The following is a 21623-nucleotide window of genomic DNA, read 5'->3' as shown; positions in this document are numbered from 1 at the left end:
GAAAAAAGACAAAAAGGAAAAAAAAAAAAAAAGAAGCAAAGATGACCATATGTATCCGAAGTTCTGTGAAAGCTTTCACAAAATTAAACACTCAAATTTATTTTTAAGTATCTGTATTTATTTTATGTTAGGCTTCCCTTCCCTGCCATTACCTTAATCAAGTGAATTTCTTTTTAAGTTAGAATACTTCGAGAAGAGTATAAAGAAAATTTGATCCTTTAAAAATTATTTAAAAAGAAAACTTTATTGTGATTTCTCTGTAAGTAGTAAGGGGAATAGAGATTAATTTTAAACATTTGTTTATGGTCCAGAATTCTTGAAATACTGGTAGAAACATGATAAACATGTAATTTTGAAGTTTTATCTTTTATTCTAGCGGAACCCGTGAAAGATATGCCTTCCATTCCTGTCTTGGATGCTGCCAAAAGAAATGTCTTGGATAGTTCATTTAGTTCTGACTTCACTTCAAGGTAGACTCTACAATCACTTCATTTCACTATTTCTATTCTGTTTACTAATGAAATCAAATAATATTTTATTACATTAAATCAGGCTTTTTAAATTTTCAGTCGGATTTTTTTTTTTTTTTTTCTAAAAGATGACCGGTAAGGGGATCTTAACCCTCGACTTGGTGTTGTCAGCACCACGCTCAGCCAGTGAGCGAACCGGCCATCCCTATATGGGATCCGAACCCATGGCCTTGGTGTTATCAGCACCGCACTCTACCGAGTGAGCCACAGGCCGGCCCCTTTCAGTCGGATTTTGAACTAAGTTATAATTAGCTTAGCTTATTAAAGCCTATTTTTAACTTAAATATAATTGAAATTTACACTAAAATGAATGTTTCATAAATAGGCTTTTATGAACCAAACTGAAAAATGGGAGGATATATTCTAAGGTCTGAATAACTGACCTAAAACTAAGCATTTGCTGCATAACTTGTTTATAATTGAGAACTTTCTAATAGGTAACTCTTGGGTCTTGGGGGGAAATTTTAAAATTCTACTCAACTTTTTCATTTTTTTATGATTTTTTTAAATCTTTAAAGCAGTTTTGCTTACTGATTTGATTGTTATACCTATTGAGAGATCATAATAGAATATTTGTTGTAATATTAAATCTTTATCTAATGCTTTAGTTCTTAATATCAGAAACTGAATTGAAAACACAGTAAAAGTGTCCTACCATTTAATATCGGGATAATCCTGACTTCTGAGCCAAGTATGTGATAGGGATATTGGTTTGTTTAAAAATGTTTTTCAGCAGACCCTGTAAGAACCTTTTCATTTGTATTTATTAAAACCTAAAATTTATATTGACTTGAGACTCCCTAATCTATCTGATTTTTTAAGTCTAAAATTGATGTATGTTGTGAGTTTTTTAGAAATTCAAGTAGATCAGTTAAAAATACAATTAAGAGGAGTTCCAGTCAAGATGGCAGAATAGACAGTCCACAGTGTCACTCCTTCCCACAAATCAACCAATTTACAAGTATAAAAATGTAACATCAGCCAAGCTGGGGCCACTGGAGCTCAGGGGAAGAGGAGGAGAGACCTACAGAGTTCATGAAGGTGGGAGAAACTATGATGAGAGAAAGAAAAAACTGCTCAGAGTGTTTGGGGCCATGGCTGCTTTAAGCCTGGAGCTGCTGAGTGCATGGAGCAAGAGTAGGCAGAAGCTGCAGCTGTGCCCTTCAGATGGAGTTACTTGGAGGCTGAAGGGGAGAAGAGGGTCTTAGTGGCCCCAGGACAGCAAGAACACTAATAGGGTTCCCATGGACCCACGCAGGAGTGAGGAACCAGAACAGCTGTAAAAAGGGAGCCATTCAGAGGCCAGTGAGTCAACACAAGGGACCGGCTCAGGGCCCATCCCATGGGAAGTGTTTGAAGCACGGGTGGTGGGGGAGAGAGGCCCACCAGAAGAAAATTGGGACACCGCAAGGACAGCCGACTCACCCCCCAATCAGTGTAGGAACACTCAGAGGAGACTCGTCAGGAATGCAGAATTGCATGGGGTGCAGTTTGATGAAAAAACTCAGGCCCAGATCAGAGTTTCTACACAACCCAGATCCACTGGGTCTCTGGAGAGCCGCGAGTACCTATAAGGCCAATCATCAAACCCTGAGCTGCACAAAAAGCCTTCCCTAGGACAGAGGGCACAGCATGTGCAAATGCCCAGAGGCATAAAAGAGGTTGACTCAATCAAGGGAACTGAGGAAAGTTCAAAGTACCCAGCACACAGGGTATGAGGGCAGAATGGTGAGACATGGGGCTGGGGAGGGAGGGGACTGGGTGACAGATATAGAATCACCCCAAACCTAAGGACACACTGGTCTTCTTCAAACACTGCCTTCATGATATCAGGCCTTTGTTTAGAAATCTACTGTAGGGGAGTTCTGGTCAAGATGGTGGAATAGACAGTCCCAGCATCACTCTCTCCCACAAATCAACCAACTTACAACCTTAAAATGTAACATGAGACAAGCGGGGGCCTCTGGAGCTCAGGGGAAGAGGAGGAGAGACCTACGGAGTTCATGAAGGAGGGAGAAACCACAATGAGAGAAAGAAAAAACCGCTCTGAGAGTTTCGGGCCGTGGCCACTTTAAGGCTAGAACTGCTGAGCGCATGGAGCAGGAGCCCGCAGGAGCCGCGGCTGTGCCCTTCAGATGGAGCTGCTTGGAGGCGGCAGGGAGAAGAAGGCCTTGGTGGTCCCCAGGACAGCAAGACCACTAATAGGGTTCCCATGGACCCACGCAGGAGCGAGGAGCCAGAGCAGTGGAAGTGAGTCATCACTAGGGACCGGCGCAGGGCCCGTCCCATGGGAACTGTGTGGAGCACGGGCAGTGGGGGAGACGGGCCCACCAGGGGAACACTGGGACACAGCAAGGACAGCTGACCCACCCCCCAATCAGCGCAGGACCACTCAGAGAAGACTGGTCGGGAATACAGAATTGCATGGGGTGCATTTTGATGAAAAGACTCAGGCCCAGATCAGCGATTCTACACAACCCAGGTGCACCGGGTCTCTGGAGAGCCGCGAGTACCTATAAGGTCAACCATTAAACTCTGAGCTGCACAAAAAGCCTTCCCTAGGGAAAGAGCAGCAAAGCAGCAATTTAGCTCAACCACACAGCTCAAATACTGGTTCCCACAGGAAGTTCCCCCATTTTAGAAGTAAGCAAAGGACAAAAAATTAGTTCTGGCAAAGGCACACCACCAGTGCCTTGAGGCCTGTCTGGGAACTGGAGGTTTGGAGCCAGGTACGGATCCCCACTCCCATATCCAGGCACACTGCTCTAGGGCCTCAGGGCCTGCCTGGGGACCCAAGGCATGGAGAAGGGGACTGGACCCTCCCCCCACAACCAGGCACACCGCCAGTGCCAAAGAGCATGCCAAAAACATCACCTCCATGTGGGTGGCCCACCATAGCCACCACAGTAACCATGGCTGCCACAAAAGATGCCACAACCACCATGCAGATGGTCCACCAGCCACTGGAGTGCATTCACACAAGGAGAGTCACCAGCAGAGAGAAAGAAAAGAAGAGGATGTCTCTGTCCACAAAGCCCGTTTCAGAGTGACAGAAGAAGCATCTGCTATATGATAATATTGAGAGAACTGATCACACCTCTCAGCATTGGACAGATCATCTAGGCAGCAAATCAACAGTAAACATTATTCTTTCAGAAGGAGAGAAGAAATCTAGCGTAATTGGGGGGAGGGGGAGGAAGAGGGGGATGGAGAGAGATGGACAAGGGGCCTAAAGAATAATTACGATTTGTAACAATATATATGCTAGTAATATTGATTTAATCAACATATCTCAATGTTGAACCCCAAAAATATGTATAATCAATTTTGATTCAATTTTTAAAAAGTAAAAAAAAAAAAGAATCATGAAAAAAATACATTAAAAAAATTATGCATAAGCACTATTCAAAATAGCCAAGAGCTGGAACCAGCCCAAATGTCCATCATCAGATGAGTGGATATGGAAAAGGTGGTATATCTACATAATGAACTACTACTCTGCTATAAAAAAGAATGAAATACTTCCATTCACAGCAACATGGATGGACCTAGAGAGAATTATATTAAGTGAAATAAGTCAGGCACAGAAAGAGAAATACCACATGTTCTCACTTATTTGTGGGAGCTAAAAGTAAATACACAAACAAACGGGGGGGTGGTGGGAAAAAAGACACAACAATCAGAATTCCTTGAACTTAAGACAGGCAAACAGATATGTTGACGGGTGGGAGGCGGGGAGGGAGGATTTGGTAAAGGGACATGAAAGTCAACTACAGTGTATATTGATAAAATAAAATTTAAAAATATGAATAAATTTTTGGCTTAACAAAAAAATATGAACTTGTACTGATGCTGTCACCCACTCCTCACATTCAAGAAGTTTCTCTCTCAAGTGCATGCTAATGAACGTGGAACCCAAGCCTTGACAGAACCCTTACAATACTCTTATTTCCTTGGCAGGGCTTCTTACCTTTGTGAGCTTTCTGATATCTATAAAGCATTTCTTAAAAATTAAGAAAGCATTTCTTTCCCTTACTCTCATTTACTACTATGAATTTTCTTACTACTTCCATTGAGTTTTCTATTCCATAACTATCCCTGAGATTTAGCACAAGAGGTTAAGTTAAAATATTGCTGATCTAGGAGCTTCTGTGTATTTTTTCCCATGCGAAACTTTTCTCTGCATATTACTTCCTCAATGCTTTCCTGGGATGGTTACCTAGTAACATTTCTTCCTTGACATTCAGAAAGCACTTGGTATTTATTCTAGGTCATCACTCTTGCACTATTAAATCTTTAAATTCCACTTTAACAGTGGAAAGTGAAACTTTTCACTTGAAGAGTAGATTATTGTATAATTATTATTGCTAGGAATCTGAATGGACAATCTTCCACATTTCTGACTGGAAAATGTTTTAATTTAGGTCACTGGGAAGACTCATCTCTTTTCTGTCTCTCGGACATCTGAGTGGCTACTGTGTCTTATTCTTCCTAGCAGAAATCCTTTTTGTAACCCAGATAAATGTCTGTCTTCTTTTTCCTTGAAGAGTCATTGTGTAGCCATCATTCTAGGCGTGGACAATCTTCCACATTTCTGACTGGAAAATGTTTTAATTTAGGTCACTGGGAAGACTCATGTCTTTTCTGTCTCTCGGACATCTGAGTGGCTACTGTGTCTTATTCTTCCTAGCAGAAATCCTTTTTGTAACCCAGATAAATGTCCGACTTCTTTTTCCTTGAAGAGTCATTGTGTAGCCATCATTCTAGGCTCCTATCATCCTCTCATTCTTTAAGTCTCCATATGGTCCATTGTAGTTCCTCCAAATTGCAGAACTTTTGAGGAAAGATTCAAGAACTTCTGCTCTTCTTAGGAATAATGTAGTCACATCTACAAATGTTATTGTACCTTAATAATGATCTCATGAGAAAGAAAGAAAGAAAAAAACAGACAGGCAAAAAAAAGATATTTACAGCAGCTATTCCACACACATGGCTACCAGCTTCTTTACAAGTTACATCAGATCAAAACCATCTGTGCAAATGTGAAAGTAAGACAAGTAATAGGAATTTGCAACACTTTAGCCATTATTTGGAGTACAAAAAGTGAACATATTTTAATAACTGACTTTCTTGTATTCAGGATTACCCTTCTGTCATAGATCTAAAGGAGAGTAGAAACTGTGGGAGTGATTTTAGAGGGGGGGATAATAGAAATAAACATGCCAGGGGAGCAGTGTGAGTATTCTCTGATAGTCCTAACAAATGATTACAAATAAAACTGAAAGAAAGTGTGATGTGCAGTTTAGGGGGGAAAGGTCCAAGCAGATAAGCATTTGCCTCGGACAGAGCAAGTTTTTCAGGTGTTGGTGCTTTTGGAAAAGCTAATTACTTAAGCTTTCGTTGACTAGTAAGGATACAGCATTGATATTTACCTTTGAATTCTTTGATTGACTCATTCATCTTCTCAGTTTACATTAGTTGAAAAATAATGTGATTTGAGAGAGCTACAGAAATCAGTACATCTTGTTCCTCAATTTTTTCTCAACTGATTGTGGGTGGGGATGCTTAACTTCTTCACCTGACTGCAGGCAGGGACATGGCAGATTTAAAACTCATAAAGTGAAAAATTAAGAGAGGATAGCTTGGTTGGTTCTGGCCAAATGTCATCTTAATTTGACAAGTAGACTAATTTCTTGCATTAACTGCAGTAGAATGGAATTAAATAAGAATAGATAACCAGAAAGCTTCATATCTTTATAGGCATTAAGGTCTTCAATGTGAAGCTTACTATATTAATCTTAATGTGACTGTTAGAGACACAGAGCCATAGGTCTGTGAGCAGGGATGCTGTCAGGATCTTTTACAAGGGTTTCTTGTACCTAGTTTTTAGAGATTTAGATTTGGCCAAAATACTTCAAATTGATGAGTTTCATTTAACTTTTTATTTTTCAGATTTTCTGTTTGTAAAATAAAAATAATATGCTATATCTTTTCTCACAAGGACATTGAGATGTACATGAAAGTACTTCAAGTCATTTGGCTAAAAGACAAAATATTTATAGATATATATTATCACATTCTTTGGTTTAAGACAATGTATGTTTCCTTATTTTTTTTAATTAGGATATAGAATCAGGTGATAATATTGTTTCTCACTTCAGCCATTTTTATAAAATTTATATTAAAGGACTGAAATATATAACATTTTAAATTTAATTTTACATTGCAGTGAGGAAGGAGCTACATTTACAGAGTCTCTTCATCATTTGCCTTCTAGATATTCACGTCCCCAAGCTTATTCTTCAGCCTCAGGTAATATATTTGAAAAAGCCAAGGAAAAATGCTATTTTAAGTAGGTTACCTGGGAAATGATTGAAAATAAATATGAATAAATATCCAGTCTTTTTTCTGAAAAGTGGCTGTTATATATATATATATATATATATATATATATATACACTGAAAGGTTGGTCTGTTTCTCTGTGGTTGCTTTTCTTAATAAAATGATCTCCAATTCTCCATAGATAAGCTTTTTACTTTTTAGTGCTATTAATGAATCCTCTAATAAATATGAATAAATATCCAGTCTTTTTTCTGAAAAGTGGCTGTTATATATATATATATACACTGAAAGGTTGGTCTGTTTCTCTGTGGTTGCTTTTCTTAATAAAATGATCTCTAATTCTCCATAGATAAGCTTTTTACTTTTTAGTGCTATTAATGAATCCTCAGATATGTAAAATCTGTTAAATTGCTGTAAGTTAAAAATTTTTACGTGATTTCAATGGCTTTTCCTTTTTTGTGTTTGAAGGAGGAATTAGAAGGTCTTCATCTATGTCTTATGTTGATGGCTTCATAGGGACATGGCCCAAAGAGAAAAGGTAAACAAAGAAAATTATTTTTAGTATAGTCACATTATCAAGAAATGCTAATTTTATCTCTCTGTCTCTCTTTCGTTGTTGACCAAATTACTAAAACTAGACTTTTAATTAGCATGTAAATTGGAAAAGGGCAACGTAGGCAGATGATAGAGAAATCAAAGGGGATAAATTTAAAAGTTAGCTAGATAGCCCTAAACTTACCTTGAGGACAGTATGACTATGAGAAATGAGGAAGGAAAAGAGATATTATTTCAAATAATTGTTGCTCAATGATATAAGAAAATTATTTCTTTTCTCAGATTATTTGAGGTTTTCTCTTTAAATTTTTTTTAGATCGTCAGTGCATGGCGTTTCATTTGATATTTCTTTTGATAAAGAAGATAGTGCACAGAGATCCACTCCAAATCGAGGAATCACTCGTTCTATTAGTAATGAAGGACTTACTCTGAATAACAATCGTGTATCTAAACACATTAGGAAAAATTTGTCCTTCAAGCCAGTAAATGGAGAAGAGGAAGCAGAAAGCATTGAAGAAGAACTTCATATTGACTCTCACAGTGACCTCAAATCGTATTTGCCCCTTAATACAAATGAACTAAATTCTAATGCGAATATTCATTACAAGCTTCCAAATGGAGCTTTACAGAACAGGGTACTTCTAGATGAGTTTGGCAACCAAATTGAGACACCAAGCATTGAAGAAGCATTACAAATAATTCATGATACTGAAAAATCTCCACGTACACCTCAGCCAGATCAAATCGCTAATGGCTTCTTTCTTCATAGCCAGGAAATGAGTATCCTAAATTCAAATATCAAGCTGAATCATTCTAGTCCTGATAACATAACTGATACAAAAGGTGCCTTGAGTCCCATAACTGACAATACTGAAGTAGACACTGGAATTCATGTTCCTTCAGAAGATATTCCTGAAACTATGGATGAAGATTCTTCTTTGAGAGATTATACTGTAAGCTTAGACTCTGACATGGATGATGCATCTAAATTTCTTCAGGAATATGATATACGAACCAGCAATCCCAGAGAAGCTTTGAGTCCTTGTCCGAGTACTGTAAGTACCAAGTCTCAACCAGGTAGCAGTGCTTCTTCTAGTTCTGGAGTTAAAATGACCAGCTTTGCTGAACAGAAATTCAGGAAACTGAATCATACTGATGGAAAAAGTAGTGGAAGCAGTTCTCAAAAAACTACACCAGAGGGCTCTGAACTTAATATTCCTCATGTGGTTGCTTGGGCACAAATTCCAGAAGAAACAGGCCTTCCACAGGGACGGGATACTACCCAGCTATTGGCTTCTGAAATGGTGCATCTTAGGATGAAACTAGAAGAAAAGAGGCGTGCTATAGAAGCCCAGAAAAAGAAAATGGAAGCTGCTTTTACTAAACAGAGGCAGAAAATGGGAAGGACGGCATTCCTTACTGTAGTCAAAAAGAAAGGGGATGGGATTTCCCCTCTTAGAGAGGAAGCAGCTGGTGCAGAAGATGAGAAAGTATATACTGATAGAGCAAAAGAAAAGGAATCACAAAAAACTGATGGACAAAGGAGCAAGTCTCTGGCAGATATAAAAGAAAGCATGGAGAATCCTCAAACCAAATGGCTAAAGTCTCCAACTACGCCTGTTGATCCTGAGAAGCAGTGGAACCTTGCAAGCCCCTCAGAAGAGACTTTAAATGAAGGAGAGATTTTGGAATATACAAAATCTATTGAAAAGTTAAATTCATCCCTGCATTTCCTACAACAAGAAATGCAACGCTTGTCACTTCAACAGGAGATGTTAATGCAGATGAGAGAGCAACAGTCTTGGGTGATTTCACCTCCACAACCTTCTCCACAGAAGCAGATTAGAGATCTTAAGCCTGCTAGGCAGGCAGGCCTGTCATCAGCCCTTGCACCATTCTCATCAGACTCCCCTCGTCCTACTCATCCATCTCCACAGTCTTCTAACAGGAAGAGCACATCTTTTTCTGTTAAAAATCAAAGGACTCCTAGGCCAAATGAATTAAAAATAACTCCTTTGAATCGAACCTTGACACCCCCTCGGTCTGTGGACAGTCTTCCTCGGTTAAGGAGGTTTTCACCAAGTCAAGTTCCTATTCAGACTAGGTCATTTGTATGTTTTGGGGATGATGGAGAACCACAGCTAAAGGAATCCAAACCTAAAGAGGAAGTTAAAAAGGAGGAATTAGAATCCAAAGGGACTTTGGAACAGCATGGACATAATCCAGAAGAAAAGGAGATCAAACCTTTTCAGTCAACAGTTTCTGAAGTCCTGTCACAGCCTGTCACAGAGACTGTATGTCTGACACCAAATGAGGACCAATTGAATCAACCCACAGAACCACCTCCTAAACCCATGTTCCCACCTGCCACTCCTAAAAATGTTAATCTCATTGAAGTTTCCCTTTCAGACTTGAAACCCCCTGAAAAGGCTGATGTATCTGTTGAAAAATATGATGGAGAAAGTGATAAAGAACAATTTGATGAGGACCAGAAAGTATGCTGTGGATTCTTTTTTAAGGTAATATTAATCTGCATAGTTTTGAGCATCTTCATTAGGTGGGTGTGTTCTTTGGTGTTTTTTGTTTTAATTTTTAGTTGACATGCTTACTTCTTTTAGTAGCAGTCCCTTTTGTTACAAATCTGTTATTAATCCCAAAAATATTTGGCACCCACCTTGGTGAACTATAGTAACATTCAAGCACTGCGATTTCTAGAACGGTCTTCCAATGTGGATTCAAAGCTGTAATAAGTCCTTTTATCACAGTCATGGTACATGTTTAGATATGCTCCTGTTTTTCTTCCTCTACCTCTTCTTTATCACTTTCACAAAAGCCCTTTAAAAATTAAGCTATTTAAATCTCTTCAAAGAGTGATTTCATTGCCAATGTGTAAAAAGCTCATAACTTGGCATTTGTATGTAAATATACATTAGGTTTTTAAAAATCTTTTTATTATAATTATTAATAATTCTTTACTTAAATATCCCAAACTCCATCTAAAAATTAAAATTGCAAAGCACTCCATTTAATAAAACACATAATACCTCCTCATAATTAGTATCACAATTCACAACATAGCTCTTACTCTGAGAAACAGCTTTGTTTATCCTTTCTTATAAAAGGCACTTAGTATCACAATTCACAACATAGCTCTTACTCTGAGAAACAGCTTTGTTTATCCTTTCTTATAAAAGGCACAGAAGTCATCATTCTTCCTTAGGTTTTTTTTTTTTTTTTTTTTTAAAGAAATCTTTAAAAAACTGACCAGATGGGATCTTGCAAGGTGACACATTTTAAAAAGCATATAGTTTGAACACTTTTTATTGAAATAGCTCCTTTAAAAGCACTGAATAAAGGTCTAACACATGACCCTTAATCTTAGTATCGGTATTAGACACAACATATTTAAACAGTAATGTAGGCAACTAACACAAATATTGAATGAGTACTATCACCTTTTGATGGTGAAGATCTTGGAATTTATCATAGATATTAGAAAAACTAGAAAAGCCTAATAATATTTTAAAAATTTTTTGCTAGATCTTTTTTTTTTTTTATGTTTTCCACCTTACCATAAGAGAGAATATAATTTTTATAATTGGAAACGTGCATGTTATTCATATTTCTTTTTTTTTAATTGAGGGACTAAAGTAGATAATCTCTAATTCTGTATAACTCCACAATTTGCAATATAGATAGAAAAGACAACATCCAACAGCAACAATTTATAATTTAAGATTTTAAATTGAAGCAGCAGGAATGGAATAAGAACCCAAGCATATTGAAGTGATAACAATTGCGATTTTACTCTTTATCATTTAATGTTGGAAATTTGTAACTTATTTTAAAGTTGATCTCAAGGTGATTGCCCTTTACGCCTTTTTCAGTGTTTAGAAATTTGGATGTGAGTAATGTTTTGTCACTTAATCATGTAAAACTACCATTTCTTAATAGAATGCTACTGTAAACACTAATAATATTAAAGTTTGCTGTCTAATTTTGGACAGCTTTGTTACCTCTGTTCCTTGCAAAGGAAGGAAAACAGAGGGGAAGAAAACCTTTAATGTAAAACAGGAAGTAAATCTCTACCTTAATTTCCATTCCATACCTTCTATTCCATTCATTTCCATATCTCCACCACCCCAGTACTCATCCCTTGAGCTCTGGTGGTGGCTTCTTAACTGGGCTCCCTGTCTCTAATCATGCCATTTCATTCTTTATACTGCCACTAGAGGTAGCAGTTGTTCCAAGAGCATAGCTCCAATTGAGTCTCTTTCTAGTCAAAAGTCTTAGAGTCACCTGTTGAATAAGTTCAAAACGCTTGGAGTAAGTAACATTTAGGAACTTTGATAGACTAACCTAAGCCTATTTGTCTAGCTCCTTCCCTATAACTTGTATTTTGAATTGTCTTTAAGACTAACTTCAAGCTTCATCTAAAACTTCTCAGAATTCCTTAAGTAGAGGTTAAAATACTTCCTCTTTTGTGTCGCTATTATACCCTAAACATGCTTGTGACCCAGAGTTTTCAACTCTTTCGTTATGATTTTGTCTCTTATACCATGAACTCCTAAAGGTACCGCGTCTGTTTATCCTTAAAGCGTAGTAGAGCACCTGGGAAATTGCAGAGTGTATGTAGTTTGTTAGACAGAAGCATATGAACGTTTAAACTGATTGTATGAATGTTATCTTCTAACTTTCTCCATTCACAGTTAAATCTCTCTGGGTTCCTGCACAAAGCACCTTGTTTGCACCTCTTCCCCTTAAGCTCCTTGGCCTAAGGTGCCATATCTTTTTCATATTTTAATATCTATAATGTGTGACACTATGTTGTGAATATATTAGACACCACAGAAATGTTTTTTGAATTAAGCATTGACAAGGACAATTGACAAGGAATCATTAAGACAATGAACCACATCTTCAGCTTGTTACTTTCCTGAATTCTGAAGCATTTTAGAAGCCCTCTGAGAACTGGCGCTGTCCCTAACAATTCAGGTAGAAGTTGAGGCAGGCCCAAGAGGCATACAGATCATGAACTGGCTCTCAGAGTGAAAGGATTTTAGGAGAAATTATGCCCATCTTCTCTTCAAAGGGAAAACCTTCAGTATGGTTGAAAACCCATCAAGAAAACTGTCAGTACCTCAGCTAGAAAAGAAAATCATGCAGCAGTACTTTCCTTCATGTGATATAACACTGGGTGGTTAATTTTGAGATGCTTTTTACTTGAGTTTTCTTTATTGAGCATATATTTTAAGTATAATTTAAATGGAATTTTAAAAAAGAGTGGAAACTCCCAACTTTAAGTCATTTAATAGGGTCAAAAAAAATCTTTGTGTGTTTCTTTTTATTTTTATGGTTGTTCTCTGCAAATTTCTCAGGTTTTGAAAGAGTGTAATTAAGTAAGTTTAAATGTTCTTTGTTAGTATTACCACTTAAATTCAGTTCTTCCTTCATAATTTCTGGAACATGTACACATTTGGTAGGGTTGTAATAGTTCAGATTTCCTGTTACAAGAGTAACCAAAAAGTGTGACTACAACAATTGAAAATGAAAACATCAGTGCCTAAAATGTTTCATTTTTTTTTTTCAATGAAATTTATCCTTAGGATGATCAAAAAGCAGAAAATGATATGGCAATGAAACGAGCAGCGTTGTTGGAGAAACGATTAAGAAGAGAGAAAGAAACTCAGCTTCGGAAACAGCAGCTGGAAGCAGAAATGGAGCACAAGAAAGAAGAAACAAGGTAAAGGAAATTGCTGTACCAGTTCTATATCTGAGCATTAATGATGCACGGGCATATTTACAAAAATTCGGTAAGTATATACTCAAGGAAGACGTTTTTAGTTATTTTTTTATTAACAGATTTTTTTCAGAAATGTTTTCAGTACATATAGAAACTGGATCAATGCTGATTTGGCGTGCTTTTTTAGAAGTTAATTTATTTTCCCAAAGTATTTCCTGATTTTATATTTTTATCCTAAGTTTGAGGCACATCAAAGTAAAGTTCTCCAGAAACAGTAATTTAAATAGTTGAAAAAAATTAGAATAACTTCATTGGGAGATATATATATATACACATATACACACAAACATAACATACATACATATATTTGAGTATATATGACCTAAATTATCTCAAGTACATTTTAAATGAACCATTTTTTCTCCAAGGTGCTGAAATATAATTCTCCCTTCTCATATCAAATATGTAACTCTCTCCAGTGTCTGTTGTCTTTGGTATGCAGAATAAGAAATCTAACCATTTGATTTCTTAGGCGTAAAACAGAGGAAGAACGTCAGAAGAAAGAAGATGAGAGAGCACGCAGAGAATTTATTAGGCAAGAATATATGAGGCGAAAACAACTAAAACTAATGGAAGATATGGATGTAGTAATTAAACCCCGTCCTCAAGTATCAAAACAAAAAAAACAGCGGCCAAAATCTATTCACAGAGATCATATTGAATCCCCCAAAACACCAATAAAAGGTCCTCCAGGTAACACAGCTTATTATGAGGAGTCTGTTCATAAAAAAACACCAGCTTGGTTTGTCATACTAACTTGATTATGCTTTGATATGCTAAATTGGATACACAGTTTGAGATTATGCATGCTCCTTATTTGGAAAACCAGAATGAGCAAGTGAAGTTTTTAATGAATTAAGTGTATTATGTGTGCATGCATATATTCAATAGAACAAATGTGAAAGCTAAAAATCCATTTATCTAACCTATTAGGGAACTCTGCCCTCAGCTATAATCTCCCTGAATTATTAACTAACCTTGACATACTTTTAAATTTAAGGATAAATGTTACATGCATGAAACATACAAGGTACATGTCAGTATAATAAGGAATATAAGATCAAGCGTTCACAAGTCCTTCCTTTAAGATAGAAAGGGTCAAAAATTCAAATTTATAATTTCTGGAGCTGACAGAATATATCTTTTTAAAAATTCAATGTGCATACTCATTTTTTAAGAATCTTTATTTTATTAAAACTCAAGTCATGGAAAATTTTAGAGAACTCCCATAGTCTAAACCTGAAGAAAAGTAATGTAATATTAACTGTTTAAAGAGAATTCTGTCTTTTATAGTCAGTGAAACTTTTTGATACACAGTAGTTGCTGAAATTAGTAAATTAATTTTCCACCTAGGAATTAAGTACTCCTAAATATATTTTAATCTTTTTGTTAATTTTTTTTAGGATCAAAGTATCATTTCTCTCATTAGCACTTTCATTTTGAAACAGCAAATTAGTTTTATCATTGTGTCCTAAGAGTAGGTTCCTTGCTAATTTTAAATAAACTGTGTATATATGCATGCAAGCATATTATGTGCTTAGATTAAAGAAAAAAGGAAAAGAAACTACAGAAGCTCAATTTTCATATGCTGGTGTTATCTAATGAACAGACTCTTTGCTAGTCACTCCTTTTAAATTTCCAATTTTGTTTTTTATTCAGGATCACGAATTTATCGTGTTTTTTCAGTCTCTAGCCTTTCTTTGGCATCATTGAACACAGGCGATAACGAGAGTGTGCATTCAGGCAAGAGGACACCAAGGTAAATTTGCAACATATGAATATTTTTCATAGAAAAAAATATGGTACCTGCAGTTATACAAAATTCTAAGTAAAAATTCTGTAGTGTTTTTTTTTTTTTTTTCTATTTTGTAATGACTCAGTCATAATCACAAATTTTTAAAGTTTTGCTGACTTAGGACTGTTTGGGTTTCTGTTAAAAGAAATTAAAGAGGTCTATTCATCTTTCACCTTTTTTTGTATTTTAGAATTTTGAATTATTGACATTGATAAGATACTTTTTATAAGCTAAGAAACATTAATTGTTCATTAGTAATTGCTAATATGATTATGATTAAATCATGGTCTGTAGAAATAGAAAGTATAGAATGTGTATAGTACCAGCCTCTCTAGCTTATTTCTCACTGAATATGAAGTTTTTCTTTATTAGAATAATTCCAAAGTAGGTTGCCTATGACTTAGAAAAGATCTCTTTTGTGCACTCTTTCTCTAGGATGTAGATTAGAAGCTAAAAGTCAGCATTTCATTACCTTATACTATAATACCCATATCAGAAAAGAATGTTTCTAGTAACAGTATCTTTGAGTTCTGATCTTTATTACCGTCTTATTGTGTTAATTGCCAGTTTTCATATGGAAAACATTCATTCTTTCAATAAATGTTTATAAAGGGCCTACTATGTTCTAGGAACTTGGATATATGGCTGTAAATAAGACAAACAACATTATCACCACCTTACTATTTTCAAACCTGTAGGTTGATTTTGCTTGGTACTCTCACATACACCTTTTGGCCCCCATTCTTTCTCTGAGACATAAAAATTATTTTATTTACTATTTAGATCAGAGTCTGTAGAAGGCTTCTTATCACCAAGTCGTTGTGGCAGTCGAAATGGAGAAAAAGACTGGGAAAACGCATCAACAACTTCTTCAGTGGCTTCTGGAACAGAATACACAGGTTAGTGTCTGTGTGTTTTTAGGGAAACATTTGAATTTAACACACTAATGAGAATAGATGTAGGTTGTACTAAAGTTTTATTGGCTCACTTTTTGTTCTAAACACAGGAGACTCTGATAAGAAAACAGTAAACGCAGGTGGTCACTTTTAGGTAGTTCAGTTTCAGTGATACAGCTCCACTTAGGGAGGTAGTGACTGCTCCCAGATGAATTGAAATAGGTTTCTGAACAAAGTTAGCTATACCACTTACATTTCATCCCTTTACTTCGATCTTTAAAATGTTGTCTATTTCTGTGTGGTAGTTTGGGTCTGAAGAAGTTTTTGAGAAGTCCTCAGTACTGAGTAGTCTAGAATCCACAAGTCTTCTCCCTAACATTGGGATTTCAAGTACCTAGAATTGTGCACCTTTGATAAGTATTAAGAGGCTCCAGAAGATAAGAAAAATGCATTGGTTCTAGGAGGGTATCCAGCCTCACATATCCCCACCAGGTCCTCTTTTAGCCTCTGTTTGGGTAGGCATGACTGAAATAAAAGCAGATTGAAGAATAGAGTGTTGGTAAGGACACTTCAAAAGAAATGAAGCAGGAAAGAAAATGAAAAGAAATGTGACCAGCGCATTGAGAGGTAAAATGGAAAGACACAGGAGAACACATATGGGGAAGAGAAAAGGGAAAAAAGAGATTACCTCCATCTACTTGTGATTCCTGTGGAATTGGAAGCCTTATAAAGGCCTAAAGCATGGCTCACTCGGGAGAGTGCGGTGCTGGGAGCGCCGAGGCTGCAGGTTCGGATCCTATATAGGGATGGCCAGTGTGCTCACTGGCTGAGTGCGGTGCGGGCGACACCAAGCCAAGGGTTGCGATCCCCTTACCAGTCACACACACACACACAAAAAAAAGGCCTAAAGAGGTTAGAACTTGCTAGAGACTTTCCATGTGTACTTCACTCTGTGGCTTTTTTTTTTTTTTCTCCCTACTCTTTGGCATTTAATACAGCTTCCTGCAGCCAGCCTGACAGCCTTTAAGGCCTAGGATTGGACACTACTTCCATGTTACTCCCTTTGCTTCTCTATGTTAGTTCAGTCGAACAGCTGAACAATATGAAAAAGAAGAAGCTTTTTCTTATCTTTTTAAAAGCTTAAATTACTGGGGCCGGCCCGGTGGCGTACTGGATAAGTGCGCCACTTGGGAAGTGTGGCGGCGCTCCCGCCCGAGGGTTCGGATCCCACATACAGACCGGTTCCCGCTCACTGGCTGAGCGAGGCGCGGGGGCAACGCCGAGGGTTGCAGTCCCGTTGCCGGTCCCTGGTCTGGTACGGGCGCGACACTGAGGGTTGCGATCCGTTGCCGGACACAGAAAAAGACAAAAGACAAAAAAAAAGCTTAAATTACTAATGGACCCATTCTACCTTAAGCTCACCAATAACCTTACCAGACTTAAGAAAGAATGTTAAACAGACAGTGTGACAATTACAGCAATATTTTATTTCTGGTACTGCTGTCATAGGGCATCATCAGAAGGCCATAGGAACATGCTCCAGATGTATCCCTGTGTGGATAAAAATGTTTTGATTGGAGTGTCACCAGTAAGAAGGCTTCAAGCACAGAATCTGGCTTTCTATTACAATGTTTCATCAGTGTAGGAACAATTACATCATTTAGAAACAGTATTTCTGACTTGGGAATATTATTTTTATTATTGTCTTTAAATCCTAACCATAGGACCAAAGCTCTACAAAGAACCCAGTGCAAAATCCAATAAGCACATAATACAAAATGCTTTAGCTCATTGCTGTTTGGCTGGAAAAGTAAATGAAGGTCAGAAGAAAAAAATACTGGAGGTAAGCATATTTGCATGAAAATTAAAGTTAGCAGCATTCTAAAACTATAAGAGTCTTCTCTATCAACTCAAGAGAAAATGCTCTTAGAGACCTCCTAGGATTTCAACAGCGTATTAAAGATCTGTAACTAGATGTTTTAATTATTAGATTAACTTAGTTCACTTTCAGATTGAGTTTTATAAGACTGCAGATTTAATTAAAGACTAGGAATATACTTTAAAATTTGTCATTTTATAATGTCATAAAGTTTGACCAAGAAATGTTAACATAATTAGATAAACTTCATTAAGGAAAATGTTTAAGGCTTCTTATTGTTGCTGTTACTTTGTTTTGTTTTTGTTTTTTATTCTAAAGGAAATGGAGAAGTCAGATGCCAACAACTTCTTAATCTTGTTCCGGGATTCAGGCTGCCAATTCAGGTCTCTGTATACTTATTGCCCAGAAACTGAAGAAATCAGTAAGCTGACTGGCATAGGCCCTAAATCTATCACTAAAAAAATGATTGAGGGACTTTACAAATATAATTCTGACAGGAAACAGTTTAGCCACATACCTGCTAAAACTTTATCTGCCAGTGTTGATGCAATTACCATTCATAGCCATTTATGGCAGACCAAAAGACCAGTCACACCTAAAAAACTTTTACCCACTAAGGCATAGGAGTTGGGAAATATTTGCTTCGGAACTTTTGTGGCAAATTTGCACTTCATCTTTTCTGCCTATAGAAAATCTTTCTAATTGCCAACAAAATTTTATTAAGACTGGACATTAAGCTCTGTTGTCATGAACAACTGGAATGTAAACCACAGTATTTTGGAATGCAGAAGAATCTCACTTAGGTGATGAGTCCAAGTGATGAAGGAAATGTTTCGACTCACAAATGGAGATTCGTACATGTTACCGGTTCATCTGCTTGATATTGGATACATTGAAGCACTGAATTTTCATGGACACTAGTTGGACTTAGGGTTGAAATATGGCTAAGATTACAAATTATGTGTTTTATTTGTGGCCTTTTTAAAATTTTTTAAAATTTAATGTACATGCTTGTCTTCATATGGTTTATTTTGCTATTTTTCTCTCCTGGGATGTTATTCTAAGATTCCTTCGTGTGTTGTTTCATGTGGAGATCATGAAAGTAGGAAATACACCTTCAGAAGTTACTTGCACCTTTCCTATGATGTTAAGAAAAACACTAGTGTTTAGTTTTACAATAACCCTCATGTTTTGACTATGTTAGAGCATTTGCAACAATTATTCTGCTAAATATTTACAATTCCATATTTATTATTCACTCAAGTATTAACATTTCTCTATTAAATAAGAGGAGGTATTGTAAAAAGCTGCTAGTAGGTTCACTTTAAACCACATGGGCTTAACCAAGAATATGTTATAAGAAGTTACTGATTAAATCAGTACTGTTTTACACCACTTCTGGCCAACTCAGAATAACTTAGATTGTTCTTTTAACAAAAAGGCTTTCTATCTCTTTTAAAGTAAGTCACTTTATAAGCTGGCAGAAGTGAATGACACTTTGAGAGTAGTCTTTCAGTCTGAAGATGTAAGACTTCTTGAAACAAGTACTCAAGAGGTCTTTACATTATATTTATAACTGATATAAAAATTATATTTAGAATTTTTAAACATGTACAAAGGGCTACATTTTAATTTTAAGATAGCTTCACATTATTTTACTTATATTGTTTTTTTGTTTGTTTTAAATCCTTTTCAAGTGGAACAGCTTAGTTTAAGTACACACTTGAAACCTTCTCTACATGATCTTTGTTTTTTAACAATGTATTACCAGATGGTTAGTTGAGGAAAAATTTCATTCTCAGGAAAAGACTTGAATGATTATGTGACCCTGTTATGTTTCAGTGTTGTGACAACTGTGTAAACTAGAGGGGAAAGACAGTATTGTATCATAAATGAGACACATAGTTTGTTTTCTTTAGTGGGAAGTAGAGATGAAAATATATACATTAATTGAGCTGTTTAGAGAGAGAACTAATGTCTCATATGTATTTACTTATTTTAAATAAAAATGAATAGGAATGAGATGTCCCTGAGCTGTACTTTTCTAATATTATAAGACCTTTAGGCATCAGTGCATCTGGGTTCTCAACATCTTCTCAAATGCTGTCAATATTTTACTGTAATTTATGTTCTTATATTTATGTATATTTGTTAAAACTGTAAAAAAAATTCACAGATTTTTTTCCCAATACCTGTGCAAGACGTGTGTGTAGCTTAAAACTATTTGTGATCTACTGTTTGCATGTAAGAGACCAGGATATGTAACTCTTATATTTTAAGTGTGTACATACTGTGTATATAATATATGAATATTAAAAATGGGAAATTTCACATTTTACCTTTCAAACAATTTCTACCACAATTAGAAGGAAACGATTGTCAAATAGATGTTTAGATTGACTAGTTTAAAAAATTGTAAGGAAATCTAATCAAAATGTGGTGAATAACAGTCAAAAGGAGAATATCATAAGCATTTCACATCACTAAATTTGTTCTTTTCAGTTAATTAAATTTCCTTTATTAAAATAAGCAGTCTTTTTCATGATATTACTTGGCTATTAAGTAAAGAAAAATTGAATATAGGAAGGTGGAGGAACTATTTGAAACTAAACAGAACCACCCTTTATACTCAAATTTGTGTGTCCAGCAATTGAATTGAATGTCTAATGTCTAAAGGTAGAATGTGAATACTGCCACAAAATTCATTGCTCTCGGTATAAGATTTTACTTTATTAATGCAGAAGGAATATGGATATATTTCTTTATGTCTGCAGATTTTTTTTATTATGGTGCAGCTTTTTAATTATGTTTTTAAAATTATACAAATGAAAAGTATGCCATTTCCTAAAGTCTGGGGATTTTTGTCAACCTTACACACACTGGTGCTTTCATCATCAGAGGCCAAATTATTATGATAATTATTCGATTAAATTTGCCAAACACTGTTATGGTTACCAGTGTAGCATGTCAAATTCTGCTATTTGACACAGCTTTGGAAAGCTTTTAATTCCTCTCAGTTTTTCAATTTTGTTTTAGAATGACTATTACAGTTTTTTATTTGGCTGTTTAAAGCCAAATTCAGCTATTTAATTATGGTTTCATGGACACTGTTGGGCAATGTACAGTGTATGGTGTGCTTACCTGCTCACTCTAGAGTATTGCTTACAGGTTTTTTTAAAAAAGATGCTGTGCTGTAAGATATTGTCATATTTGCTATTTCCTGGTACAGTGTAGTTTTCCCCTTTCATTTGAATAAAAGCATGGCACCATGTGACTCCTTTTCTGTTTCTTGAATAAAATGTGTTTTTTGCTAAAATTATTTGAACTTGGAAGAACTTATCGTGTAGTTTTTCTATTCCTTAACCTATGTTTAAATTTAACAATTTGAATATTCATTAGAGGGAAATTTTAGTAATATTAGACATTGCTTGAATAATGACAAGACAGTGTTAAAAACTCTATAACTTTCTATGCATAGCTCAAATGATCTACATAGTATGCTGTTTAAATGTTTGTGATCATCTTACATTAATCTTGTCCATATTAGTTTACTGTCTTTTGGTGAATTAATAATTAAATTGTGCCAGAATCAATGTTCTGTGCCTTTGAAATTGAATGGCTAGTGAACTCACTGATCTGCAGTAGCCATGAGAAGCCAGTTCTTGACCATTATTCTATAAGTTTCACTTTGATTGTGCTGATTCTTATTCAGACCAGAGCAATTAGAAGAGAGAGATCTGATAAGAAAACAGCCAAAAAAATTCATGCATAATTATATACTTGAAGAAATATCTGCACTTGCTAATCATAACTATGGTTCTC

The 21623-nt window shown here is 36.0% G+C and overlaps 1 protein-coding gene across 2 annotated transcripts in view; it reads left to right on the top strand.

Annotated features, from left to right (window-relative positions):
- Positions 1 to 21120, top strand: part of CAMSAP2 (calmodulin regulated spectrin-associated protein family, member 2) — a 55764-nt gene extending 34644 nt beyond the window's left edge. The window contains exons 7-16 of one of the 2 annotated variants that reach the window (XM_008586892.1): positions 377 to 470; positions 6760 to 6842; positions 7342 to 7411; positions 7745 to 9947; positions 13035 to 13171; positions 13704 to 13924; positions 14918 to 14990; positions 15810 to 15925; positions 17647 to 17765; positions 18120 to 21120. In XM_008586892.1, the coding sequence (XP_008585114.1) occupies positions 377 to 470; positions 6760 to 6842; positions 7342 to 7411; positions 7745 to 9947; positions 13035 to 13171; positions 13704 to 13924; positions 14918 to 14990; positions 15810 to 15925; positions 17647 to 17765; positions 18120 to 18425 (3422 nt within the window). In that variant the 3' untranslated portion in view covers positions 18426 to 21120. Of the gene's footprint in view, positions 1 to 376; positions 471 to 6759; positions 6843 to 7341; positions 7412 to 7744; positions 9948 to 13034; positions 13172 to 13703; positions 13925 to 14890; positions 14991 to 15809; positions 15926 to 17646; positions 17766 to 18119 lie in introns of both variants that reach the window. The other variant, XM_008586891.1, reaches the window with a different exon arrangement.
- The last annotated feature ends 503 nt before the right edge of the window (positions 21121 to 21623 follow it).

Source organism: Galeopterus variegatus, unplaced genomic scaffold (assembly GCF_000696425.1).
Source record: "Galeopterus variegatus unplaced genomic scaffold, G_variegatus-3.0.2 Scaffold4171, whole genome shotgun sequence".
Taxonomy (NCBI): Eukaryota; Metazoa; Chordata; class Mammalia; order Dermoptera; family Cynocephalidae; genus Galeopterus; species Galeopterus variegatus.
Note: the sequence above shows the minus strand (reverse complement) of the source record. Positions and strands in the feature narration are given on the sequence as shown.